General features: G+C 38.5%; 1 protein-coding gene across 1 annotated transcript; it reads left to right on the top strand.

The window, feature by feature from the left end:
- Positions 1 to 6: 6 nt before the first annotated feature.
- ADAT2 (adenosine deaminase tRNA specific 2) lies at positions 7 to 9,755 on the top strand. The gene is made up of 6 exons (XM_005420100.2): positions 7 to 32; positions 204 to 308; positions 5,806 to 5,956; positions 6,482 to 6,588; positions 8,269 to 8,341; positions 8,457 to 9,755. Exons 1-6 carry the CDS (start codon positions 12 to 14, stop codon positions 8,495 to 8,497), a joined length of 498 nt encoding a protein of 165 aa, XP_005420157.1. The 5' UTR covers positions 7 to 11; the 3' UTR covers positions 8,498 to 9,755.
- Positions 9,756 to 12,236: the final 2,481 nt, after the last annotated feature.

The following is a 12,236-nucleotide window of genomic DNA, read 5'->3' as shown; positions in this document are numbered from 1 at the left end:
TGCTGGCCTGGATGGACCAGGCGCTCGACGTGGTCAGTGCGGGCCAGGGCTCCCGCTGTGCCGCGGGGAAACCTCGGGGAGCCCCGGGCCCCTCAGGGCAGCGGGGAGGGGGCGGGAGATGGGGCCGGCGGAAGCTCCTCCCGCTGCTGTAACGCCGTCCTGTGCCTCTCGCCAGTCTGTCTGTCTGTCTGTCCGTCCCGCAGGCTAAGGAGGCGCTGGAGAAAGGGGAGGTTCCCGTGGGCTGCCTGCTGGTCTACAACGGCGAGGTCATAGGCAGGGGCAGGAACGAGGTCAACGAGACGAAGAACGTGAGTGCCACGGCCCGGGGACACGGTGGCTTTGCCGCCCCTGCCCTGCGCTTGTCCCGGGGCTGGGTCTCAGACGTGCTCTCCTAGAGTCACCTGGGGGTTTAGAGTGAGAAATGACTGTGCAGCCTCTCCTGATGAAGTCCTGTCCACAGGCCAGAACAAAGAGCTATTTCCTGTACATATTAGACCTGTTGCAACCTTAACCATCAAGTCAGCTATAAGATCTGGTGCTGAGACACCCATTAGTGCCAACAGGGATTTTGTACAACTGGAAGTTGTGTATAAATTAATCTGACTGCAGGATCTGGCTGTAATTTATATTAGATGTCTCAAATCTGAAAACATAATAAAAAGTTAAAATGGATCTTCTAAGCTGAAAAATGTAACTGTAAAGATGAATCATTATAGTAATTTGTCCTGCAGGAAAATCTGTAATGTATTAAGAGGATTCTAATACAACTTTAAGAAAGCCGGGTAAGAGAGAAGTACTTACCTAAGTACTTACCTAAGTACAAAAGTACTTACTGTGGGGAAAAGTACTTGTAAGTACTGTGGGGAAGCAGACACTTCCTGGGAAAATCATGCCAGAGATAGTAATATTGTGTAGAAATCACATGTTAATAAAGAGACAGAACATAACTGACAAGACTGATAACAAAATCAACTTAAAAACGTCAGGGAAGCTGGTGTCAGGGCTGTCTGAAGGTACATACTAAAATGTAAGGACCCTGATTTAAAAGCAATCAGCTGGATTTTGGAGACAGTAATTTGTTAATATCTCTGAAAGCCAAGCTTTTTTTGAATTGCTGCTCAGCTCAAGTTTCAGTCCTTTTGTGGCTCAATTTTCATGAATGTTTATATTATAGTGATTGGAAATGCTGGGTACTTAGTGCTTCTAAATTTTTTATCAGATACGTAATTGCTCCATGTAGTCTGAAAAAAATCTAAGCTTGAAAGCAGTACTTGTTATGAAATGTGAACGTAGGAAATTGTTTTCAGTTTTCTCCTAACGATTTCTGGCATTATTTAGGGACCATCCCGGAGAAAAAAAAAACAATCCTCTTGAACCATTGAGGCAGTTCCAGCAGACATCATAAATGTCAAGGTCTGTTTTAAAACTAATTTATTGTCCCACCTTATACTGAAGGATTCCTCCAGAACATCATTCCTCAGATGGCTAAAAAATGTCTAATTTCCAGTTTCAAACTTTTTATGTTCTGTTTATATCTCCCTGTTCTTGTGCCAGCACCATCCATTATTTTACATAGCTTGGATGTATTTAAAGTCTTATTCCTTTTCAGCTTTTGTTTTCCTCAAGCCAGCTGTTTAATTTCCTCTCAGAAGACAGGCTGGCTTTCTGTGTTCATTAGAATAATACTTTTACATAGCTATTCCAGCTTTGATTCATTTTTTCTTGAATTCACTTAACCAGAACTCTTAAGAACACTTAACTGGAATTTTATTCCAGATGGACTTTGCTTCGTTTGGTAACAATAGTGCTTCACATTCTCCCTGGAAGAAAGTCCACCCATGGTTTCTGGAGCTTCCTTGGTATTTTATGCTGTTTTGCTATTCTTCATTTGTTATTTTTTTATTTTATTTTTTTGTAATTTTTTTACTCCTGTCTTGAAGGCCATCCACCTCCTGAATGACACTCTCACCCTGTCACTTTTCATTATGTCTTTCATCATACAAAAGACATCACATCATCAGCTGTTTTCTGTAGGGGTTTTTCCAGTTAATGCCAGTGACACAACTGAAAACATTTAAGCCAAATGATCTTTGAATGTCTATGGTAATGAGATCCCTCTGGACAAATGTTTTCCCTGTCAATGCAATGTCTCTTCTTGCTCATCTTACATTCCTTGCATTAGGCTGTTTTCCTCACTCACAGTAATTTCACAGGTTGTGCTGTGCCAGATGCACTGGAGATGTCCAGAGAGACTGATGTTTCTCTTGCCTAGAAAAAACATTTGTCAAAGAAAGTTACTAAGTTAATTTAGTCTCAGCTATCTTAATGGCTTTTTGTTTAATTTACCTTTTATAAGGACTAGCCCTTATAACACTACTTTTAAAGGTTTGTTATCTTGCCTGCTTTACTATTGAGACCCTCCTGGATAGGTGTCATACAATTCTGACACTTATCCTTCCTGGTTTTTATTACAGTGACTCTGCTCTGAAGGTTTCACTCATGTAATACTGTCTTGATGCATTAAAGCATTGCTATGAGACTGGCAGCTTTCTGGCCTCCAAAATGCAGCTTTATAGCATTCTGACTTTTTTTAACTCCATGAAAACTTTGTTCCTGCTTTGAAGAAGTGGTCACTTACCCAATTAGATCTTCAGTCCTTCCCTGCAATTCTGCCTTTGGTCAGGACTCAGCTTGCCTCTGAGCCTTCTATCAGATAAATTCTGTCTTCTCCTTAAGCAGGTCCCTACATCCTCTGATGTAATGGGCTGAAGGTAGGAGCAGGTAGTGTCTTCTTTATGCCCTCTTTCATTATGTTCCTGAACTGCTCATTTTGGCAAAAAAATTAGTTTCCAAAGACTTCAGTGTTTTCAGGCTATCTCTTGTCACCCTGCATCCTATTTTTTTTCTTTTGCCTGCCATGTTCACAGCAGAACACATTCATGTCAGAAATACTGCTGCTTACTCTGTGGAAGTTATTTGCAAACTTTCTGATCATTACATTCTTCTGGGAGAAGTTGCTTTTGGGAGGAGGAAGTTTGGATACAGCTGTGTTTGGTTTATTTTATTTTTTAGGAGCATGGCTGTGGCATCAGCATTTCAAAATAGACATGACACTACTTGTCTTCCTTGGGCAACAGTGCAGCAAATGTCTAAGACATTGGGTTTAGACAGCCTGGCGATTCATTCACAAGCTTGTGCCAGTGCTGTGTTCCCTCTGGCAGCTCCCACACTTGCTTGTTCACAATCTTGCCTCAGACCAACATGAGAATTTTCTCCCTTACAGCATATGTGACCCTGCCCATCTAGAAATGGCTTTTTTTTGGCATCTTTATTCCAACATATGATCAAATCATTCACTTTGCAGTAAAATGCTCTCTGTCCTAGGTCCTTTGTTGATACACACAGACATCTCCTCTTTGTTCTGTTCTCTTGGGTCATTTTAGCAAGTGTCTTGCAGGCACAGTAGGGGATAATTGAAAATGAAGTATTGTTTGTGTAATGAAGCCACAAAATAACACAGCAATTTGAGCTTTGGACCCCTTTACTTTCACTTGTTAATTACGGTCTAAAATTTAGAAAGTAAGCTTCTTAGGGCAGTGGTGACACCTTTATTGTCTGTGAAACGTTTGCCACAGTTTGGGGCACTGTCAAGGCTTTTACCCCACTGAGTCAGCTTTTTTCCCTTGGTACACCATTTGCGACTCTGTAACAATTCTCATTTTCCCTTGTTACTCTTAACCTGCTTTTGCTTTCTTGGCTTTAAAATAGCGTGTAATTTTTGGCAAGTTAAGCTTATGCGTTGAGTCAGTGATTCAAAATTAAAATAATCCCTCTTGTATGTTACTTTATACACAGCAAGTGAAAAAAAGGCTATCTAGTCATAGCTTAATAGAAAATAATAAAATAAAATCTTACGACAGACCTGGAAGGTCAGCTTTCCCTTATGTCTTGTCTTTAAGATGGACCTTTAACAGGTTGTGTAAGGAGGGAGCTTAAGAAGCAAGTGTAAACCTTCCCCTTGCACATCCTTTCCACTTCTGAAAGTGAATAGCTTGGGGACTTCCAGAGTCCAAGACTATATCTGGATCATTGTTTCTGATAGCTATCCTCCATGCACATATCCTCCATGAATTTGTCTAAACCTTTTTTGAACTCATTTATGTTTTTGGTTCCCATAGCATCCTGTGGCAATGAGTTTCACAATATAATTATGTAATTTGTGAAAGAGTACTTCCTTTTGTTTGTTTTATATCTGCTGTCTGATAATTTCATTGGGTGCTCACTTGTTATGAGAAATAATAAATCACAGTTATAACTGTGATTTTTCCACATTTTTCTTGATTATTTTAGAAACCTCTACTGTAGTCCTCTTAACTTGGAAAACTATTGACTGTATCTGTTAAGGGCCACAGTCTAATTAGTCTCTAAATGGAGACTGTTCTGTAACTTGGATAATCCTTTCTCACCCTGAGGTGAATTTGCCCTGATGTTCCTGTGTCTTTAAGACATGACATGACTAAAACAGTGTGTTTTACTTAAGATATGGGTACACTGGTGTGTAGTAGTGTGCTATATTAGTGTAATCTCATTTGTGTAGCTGTCTTCTATTACTGCAGAAGCTGGTAGGACCTGCAGCAGCTGCATGGCCTTTCTAGGAGTTTTTAAATGTATTTGAACAGTATTAAACATAGCAGTAAGTTATGAGTCCTTGGCCATGTATTGCAGAGCATCCCAGTGTTATCACCACAGATTTTCACAGTGCTAAAACATTAACCCAAGTTCATATTTTGAGAGGAAGCTATCGAGGGTCATATAAGGACGTATGAAACAGAGGTACAGATACAATCTGGATTGATTAAGTCTTACTCTAATGCTTGTGTCAAAAACATCCATTTTTTCAGAATAGATATAAAAGGAAATTCAAATAACCATCAAGCTCTAACTGAAGAGTCCTTTCAAAATCAGTACTTCCTGAAATTTTTGCTTTTGTTTTGTCACATTTCATTGGCATAACAGAGTGCTGCAGACATTTCAGAGTGCTACTGGGACATTACTGATTGTTTTGGTCTCTCTGCTAATAAACTCAACACTTCTGTTCAAGTTTTTGTGCCATAGATACTGAGATACTAATCATTCAGTTATCTTGGATAAAAAAAAGAGAAATTAATATTCCTTTGTCTTTTTGTAATCAGTCATATGCTGAAATCCCTGCCTATTACTTGAGGGACTTACTGTACATGTATCACCAGGCAGCATTAAACCTGAGGCAGGTTTATGTGTACAGAGCACACCAGGCAGTTGTAGAAATATGCTGAAATTGTTGCATGTTCGTAGTGTATTCATTCCTTGTGAGCACAGGGATATTGTCAGAGGGAGGAAAAGGTACCAGCGAGGAGCACTTTGTTAATATTTCCAGAGAAAGTAATCCAGCCTGTATTCTTGCTTTTGGAAGTAGGGCAGGCTATGGGCTATGTCAGTTGTGCCAGTGAGCTTTGTATGTCCCTTAAGCCTCAAGCAGAGCTTTCATGTCTTGCCTCACTGTGCTGGCATGGCTGAGAGAGGAGAACTTCTGAGCATGCTCCTCTGCCTTGGAAAAAGTAGAAGAAAAAACTGTCACTTGTAGATTTTGTGTGCTACACACAAGAGGTTGGGGTTGAGTATTTTCTTTCTTGGATTATTTCTTCTGCAGTCTGGGTGGTATAAAATGTCTTTTGCAACTTGAACCAGCAAAGAGCATTACATTACTTCTATAACAAAAGTGAATAAATGCAAACTTTAAAGAAAATACTTATTTTTATCTTCTAGGCTACTCGACATGCAGAAATGGTGGCAATTGACCAGGTCCTTGAGTGGTGCAAGCAGCACAAGAGAGACTATCGGGAGGTGTTCCCGCAGCTGGTGCTGTACGTAACTGTGGAGCCCTGTATCATGTGTGCAGCTGCTCTGCGCTTGATGAGTATCCTTTCCTGCTGACTCACACTGGGGAACTGTCTCAAACCATTACTCCTTCCACAGTGAGCCCACAAAGAAAGGCTGGACAGTGTCAGGGAAAGCCACGAGGGGTGGTTTGAGGGTCTGCACCCACCTCCATGATGAACAGCGAGGCTGAAAGAGAGATGGTGCAGTTATGGCAAACAATTGTTAGAGATTAAAAATACATTTTAGAGATGTTTGTTAGGATGTAAAATGAGTCCAATGCAGTTCAGTGTTCAGCTTTGAATGTTGTATCAATCAGTAAACCACGTCTTTGTATGCCCCTCCTTTGGGGACTCATGCTTCCCTGAGAAAGGCTGGATGTGCATCTTCAGCAGTACATCTTACATCATTCAAAAGTAAGTTCTCATTTTATGAGGGAGGAATTGTAGCTCAAGCTAATTTAGTTGGAAGAGTACTAGCACATTTTAGGAAATGTGATGACTGCCTAGATCAGGCTTCTGTACTTCCTGCTTGTTTTTTGCTTAATACCTTGACTCACTCCCATAAATTCCACGGGTCGTGTATGGCTGTCGAAATGAGCGATTTGGAGGCTGTGGCTCCGTTTTGAGCATCTCATCTGATGATATGGTGGACTCAGGAGACCCATTTGAAGTAGGCTGTAAAATGTTTCCCTTTGTTTTCCAGCTAGGGCACTGTGCCTGGCTTTGCTACCAGGCTTTTAGAATCTTATGCATCACTTTAAGAGGACACAAATGGAAGATGATCAAAGTCAAGTAAACTTGGCCTAATCAGAAAATAATGTTAAAAAAAATTAGGTCCTAAAAGAAAGCCGAAGAAACCCTGATGACAGTCTTAAATTATTTAAAAGGATGTGTCAAAGGGTAAGGAAAAGAATTATGCTTGTGGGACAAGGTAAGAATTAAATATATCTAAAATACGTGTAATACTTAGAACAGTAAGTATATGCTACAGGAAGAGATGGCGGAAAATTATTTTAAGCTGCAGAATGTACAAACATTAATCAATAAATATCAAGTAACAGCAACTTATAAAATTACTGGGTTTTAGCTGAGCCACTGGAAATTATTGTATTTTTGTTTTCAGTCTGTGTGTTTATGAGGTAAAATGTATTAGCTTAGACTTACTTCATGTAGTTCAAATCCCAAAATAAATCTGAACTGCAACAGTGGCTGAGGAAATTCAGTTTAGCTATCAAGAAACTTTCTGAATAGTAAGGGATACTGAAAGACTGAACAGTGTCTGGGACAATTTAGGCATCTTTGTCATGTGAGAAAGGCTGGACAAGCGTTCAGTGGAGGTAGAGTATAAATAAATCTAAGTGCTTTACAGCATGATAGTACCTATGTACCCATACATAGATGTAGAGACTATTTATAGCATTTTAGTTATTACATTATTCACAGTTGTACATGATCTTGCCTTATACAGTGATACTGATTCCTGGAGTTCTTTTCCACGTTTCACATTAATGATTTAATGAATGTAAAAAAGAAGTAGTGTATTTCAGCTTTGTGAATAAGCACTAAAGGCTCAAGTGTCAAAGAATTTCAGTCAGGAAAACAATACTGTTTGGCACTCCAGTGTAAACATATTAGGCATCTTTCTGTCAGTGTGTCCGTGAGACTAACATCTGAATTAATTGGTGTAGTTGGTACTGGAAGAGTGTTCATTTGCTAACATTGGCATGTGGTATTTCAGTTTTTTATACATTCAGAAGACAGAAAGGAGAAGGTTCTTGATGCTATCAATCCTTTGTTTCTGTAGCCAACTGCAGTGGAATGTATAGGAGTAAATACTTATTTTTTAGCATGGGTGGAGATCTATTTAGTATGAGTGACATTTAAATGTTTTTTCATTAGAGTTCATGGCATAGAAAAGTATTTTAGAAGGATCAAAAAGATCTGAAAGGTCACTGTTAGGAATAAAGAATGGTTATGTGGATGAGTGTTTTCTGTCAGGAATGTTATCTGCAAATTCCTAGGTTCTTATGTTTCCAAGTGCTTGAGGATTATGGGAGGCTGGAAACACATTAATAAGAAAGAAATTGTAGATTGCCTAAAAATTTTACATAATTTACAAAAAAAGGTTTTTTTACCTAATATTAAGTTATTAGGGAAATTACTTATTCTATTAAACCTCAACATAGTGTTTTTAAAATGTATTAGGTATTAAACTTGAAAAGGAGATTTTTTTTGACCCCTAAGTTGATAGTACAGTTGTTTAAAATTATTCTGTACTCAAGGCATTATTGTGAAGCATGGAATACGTTATTCTCAGATGTGCTCACTAACATCATTCTAATTTGAGCAGTGCTCTTCTGGCTATCGTGCTGAAGAAGCAGTGGAATTGTTAAAAGCTTTTTACAGACAAGAAAATCCCAATGGTAGGTTTTACATTAATGCATCCATTTTGATCCCAACCTAATTTAAAAGAATGTTGGCACTGGAATTACTGTAATTCACTTCTGATAATTCTTCTCCTTTCCTGTTTCTTGGCAGCACCAAAATCCAAAGTACGGAAAAAGGATCGTCGTCAGTAGCCCTACACTGGTGGGACACAGAAACTTACCAAAAAATGATATGTGAAGGTTTCTTCAGCATGCTGCTTTTTGAAAATGTGCAGTTCAATCAAACTATGTTTAATTTTCTCTACAGAGTTTTTACTAATAGGATACTTAGTACCTGTTCCTGCGTTTTTATATTTATGATTTCTTGTTATCATGACAAAACAAAAGAGTAAATGGCTGTTTTTAGAAAGAGGAAAATTGGTGGTTCAAGTCCACTTGTTTACAGACAGATCCATTAAAATGGTGCTTCTGTACAGCACATTCTAGAATATTTTTTCCTTCTGTGTGTGGAGAAGCATCTTGCTTTTCAATAGCAAATGTTTGCTTAGGCAAGCAACTCTCTTAGAAGGTTACATTTGTAAGTCCTCTGTGTGTGTATATTTATTCAAAAGGCATATAAAGGAATTGTACAGTCCTTGAAGACTTAGGACCATTTCAAATTTTTCCTCATTTTTTTCTACCCTAGCACAAGCCAGAATTTCAGAGGTAATTTCTGAAAGTCACATACCTCTGTAGACAGGGATGTACACACAATCACATGTCTGTTTGTGTCTGCTGTTGCTTAATAAGGATAAGCAAATATCACTTGGCTGCACAACACCTTCGTACAGAGTTGTGGAGAAACTGTCCACAACTCTCTTTAGACTGTCCACTCCTGTTGTGAATATCAGTATAGGAAATACTTCATTTTTAAGAATCCACTAAGAGGTTGTTCTCAGCTCCTAAATTATAAAAATTATAAAATACATATATTACATACATGTATAATAATTATATACTAAATTATAGTAACCAAAATGAGCAAGTACAAGTGACATCCTGGAAATGAAGTTGGTAATAACATGAATAAAATATATTTAAGATACTTATCTTTTCATAATGTTGGTTGGCTTTGTCATTTCTGTGTACTTTGCTTGGCCATGCAGTAATTTTTAATCCAGAAGAGGGCCTTCAAGTTCCACTAATGAATTAAGAATATGAGTACGGTTCAATCTTGATTGTATGCCTCTTAGTGGATACCTACATGAAGAATGAAATTTTTATTTGGTTGTTACTCAGAAATTTGAGAAATGCTGTAGCTTTTTTTATTTTATGCAGAAGAGTGTTCAAAATTTTATAACTATAAAAACTGAATACAGTTAAATTTTTTCAATATTTCAAAGAAATGCTTTCAAAAGTGTTTTTAAGAAGAATATTAAAAGCATTACTTTGTCACCACTGTTCTTAATAACTTGTATTTTATGTTTTTACTTAATGTTTACAAAATGACATGGGAAAGAAACATTTTTACCATAATAGCTATTTTCAGAGTTTAGAAATAATATTTCTTTGCCTTAAGCCCTTTAACTGATGTCAGTAGCCTATCCTTTTCTCCTGACCATTACTTAGAGCTCTCTTTGAGTCTTTCCCATTCCATAAACAAAAGTTATGACTGTGTTTGTAGATTTAATCTGCCTCAGAGCTCAAAGGGCTTGTGAACCAGACAGCTAAGCTGGAAAAGCTATTTAGGAAAAGACCATTTTTAATGACTGGGATGGCTTTATTGGAAAGAAACAGGCATGCCTGTGTTTATGGTATTTGGCTGGTGATAGAAGATGGCAGTTTATCACTCTAGATATATTCACATCTCAGCTGGACCATAATTTTCTTATACCTTGAAGAAATCACGAAAGTCCAAATTAAAGACATCAGACATCTGGCTCGCTGCTGACATCAGTGACAGTAGGAATCAGAGCCTTCATACTGTTTTGAACCGCGACCTAAATCTCTCAACATAGTTTCTTTTTCAGAGGGGCTATGAACACTTTCCTTTCCCATTGCCTTCTTTCAAAGAAGGATGTTGTTATTGGAACATGTGGAACAGTAGGAGCCATGTAAATAAGTAGAAAGATTACTGGTAGTAGGACAAAATACGTTTTAAAAGCTTTGTCCAATTTTTCAGCCCTTAAGTTGGAACAGAATTTTTTTGTCAGTAGTAACCTGTCACTTAATAAACAGTTCAAGTCTTGTGCAAAGCCAAAAGAGGTTGAAGAGGATGAGAAAAATAAAAATTTCTTTTGAGAGCAATCAAGGCTAATAATGTGCATCTTGGAACAGATACATGGAAGAAAAATAGTGTAGCACAATAAAAGCTGTCATTTTTCAGAAAGGTTATAAAAGATACTTCAGTTTAATGTAATGTAATCAAAAGAAAAATGGTCTAGTATTGAGGTAAATTTGGATGGGGGGAGAGATTTGTTTTCGCTCTTTTTGTTGGTTGATTGGGTTGAGTTTTTTAAGCATAAAAATTAGCTTGGGGAACAAACTGCTGAAAGATTACACTGAAAGCAAAGATGGAACCTATTCACCTGAAAATCCTGCTACTTAGCCAAGTAAGAACAAATGCAGATAGGTAGGTATTTTTATAAAATAAACATATCAGCTCCTGTGTGAACACTGGCCCCTCCTCAGAGCCGTGCAGCTGGCTCCTCCTTGCTCCCCCAGGCAGTGCTCTCCTCCCTCCCTGCAAATGGCTCTGCCACTGCACTGCAGGAGCCCAGGAGGCTGGTCCTGTGCCACTGCCCTCAGAGTGCCTCAAGCAGGTGTCCCAGCCTGCTGTGCCACAGCTCTTCCTAACTTTTGAGCTTGTCAGCATGTTTTACAGTCAGATTTGCAAACTTGAGAGATCCACAAGAAATTACAGAGATCCTGGGCAGAAGTTTCTAAGTTCAGGCTCAGAGAAACCTCTCCGTGACTAAACTCAATGCAGGGGCTGGAAGAAAGGCAAGAGGAAGACATGACAATTATAACCTGGTGAGCTGACTGGTTTCAGTACTCTACATCAGAAAGTGAACTTAACAAGAGAATTAGAGAACACAGAAAGAATGCTAGGAAAAGAATCAAACCATTCTTGGAGGCTTATTCAATGAGAAGATGCTTGCTCATGGCTGCAGAAGCATAGGCTGGATTTGGAACTGCTGCTACCAGGTGAAATCCTGCAGCAGAATGGGTTGCACATCCTGGAAGAAGTATTGCTGTCTGTTTGCTGGGAGCCTGGTGTCAGGCTTTGGCTCTAGCTTTAGAGGAGTGTTGAGAGCAACAACTTTAATTGTTACTGACACCTGGAAAACTCAAGAACAGCAGCATATAAATGGTGCTATTCATTTTCACAGTGCTTTTATTTATTTTTATCTATTTGTTTCTAGGTTGCTACATAGCAGGATTCAAGAGCAGCAGCAAATATATTCATCTGGTTTATTTAAAGAAGTTTAAATGCTTCACCATTTTCCCCTTGCTGCTTGATAAATAAGCGTTTGTGCTTCAGGGTTACATTTACCTTGGACTGCATTTTTGCCAGTTCATTACAGGTAAACATGATTTTATTTCAGCCTTTGGTTTGCTTGTCAATAGTCTGACATCAAAATATATTGAACCAGCTAGGAGGGCAGGAAGCAAAACAATACAGCTTTGTCTCTGCTAAACCGATTACAATTGACAATCCAAGGCTATAATAAATATGTCTTGTGACTTGCACACTAGAGGAGAGCCTGAATTTAAATTATAGCTTTGGGTTTTGAAATGCTCACTGATCCATTCCATTCCCATTAAGAGTGCCTTCCGCTCTGCAAAATTAAGTGATATCTTTACATGACAGTTTAATTTAATTAATTTGTTTTTCGATAGGTACATTTATGGAGTTTCTCCATTAGGCTTTTGAAATGTCTGTAGGTCC

The sequence above is a fragment of the Geospiza fortis genome, unplaced genomic scaffold, assembly GCF_000277835.1.
Source record: "Geospiza fortis unplaced genomic scaffold, GeoFor_1.0 scaffold162, whole genome shotgun sequence".
Lineage (NCBI taxonomy): Eukaryota > Metazoa > Chordata > Aves > Passeriformes > Thraupidae > Geospiza > Geospiza fortis.
Note: the sequence above shows the minus strand (reverse complement) of the source record. Positions and strands in the feature narration are given on the sequence as shown.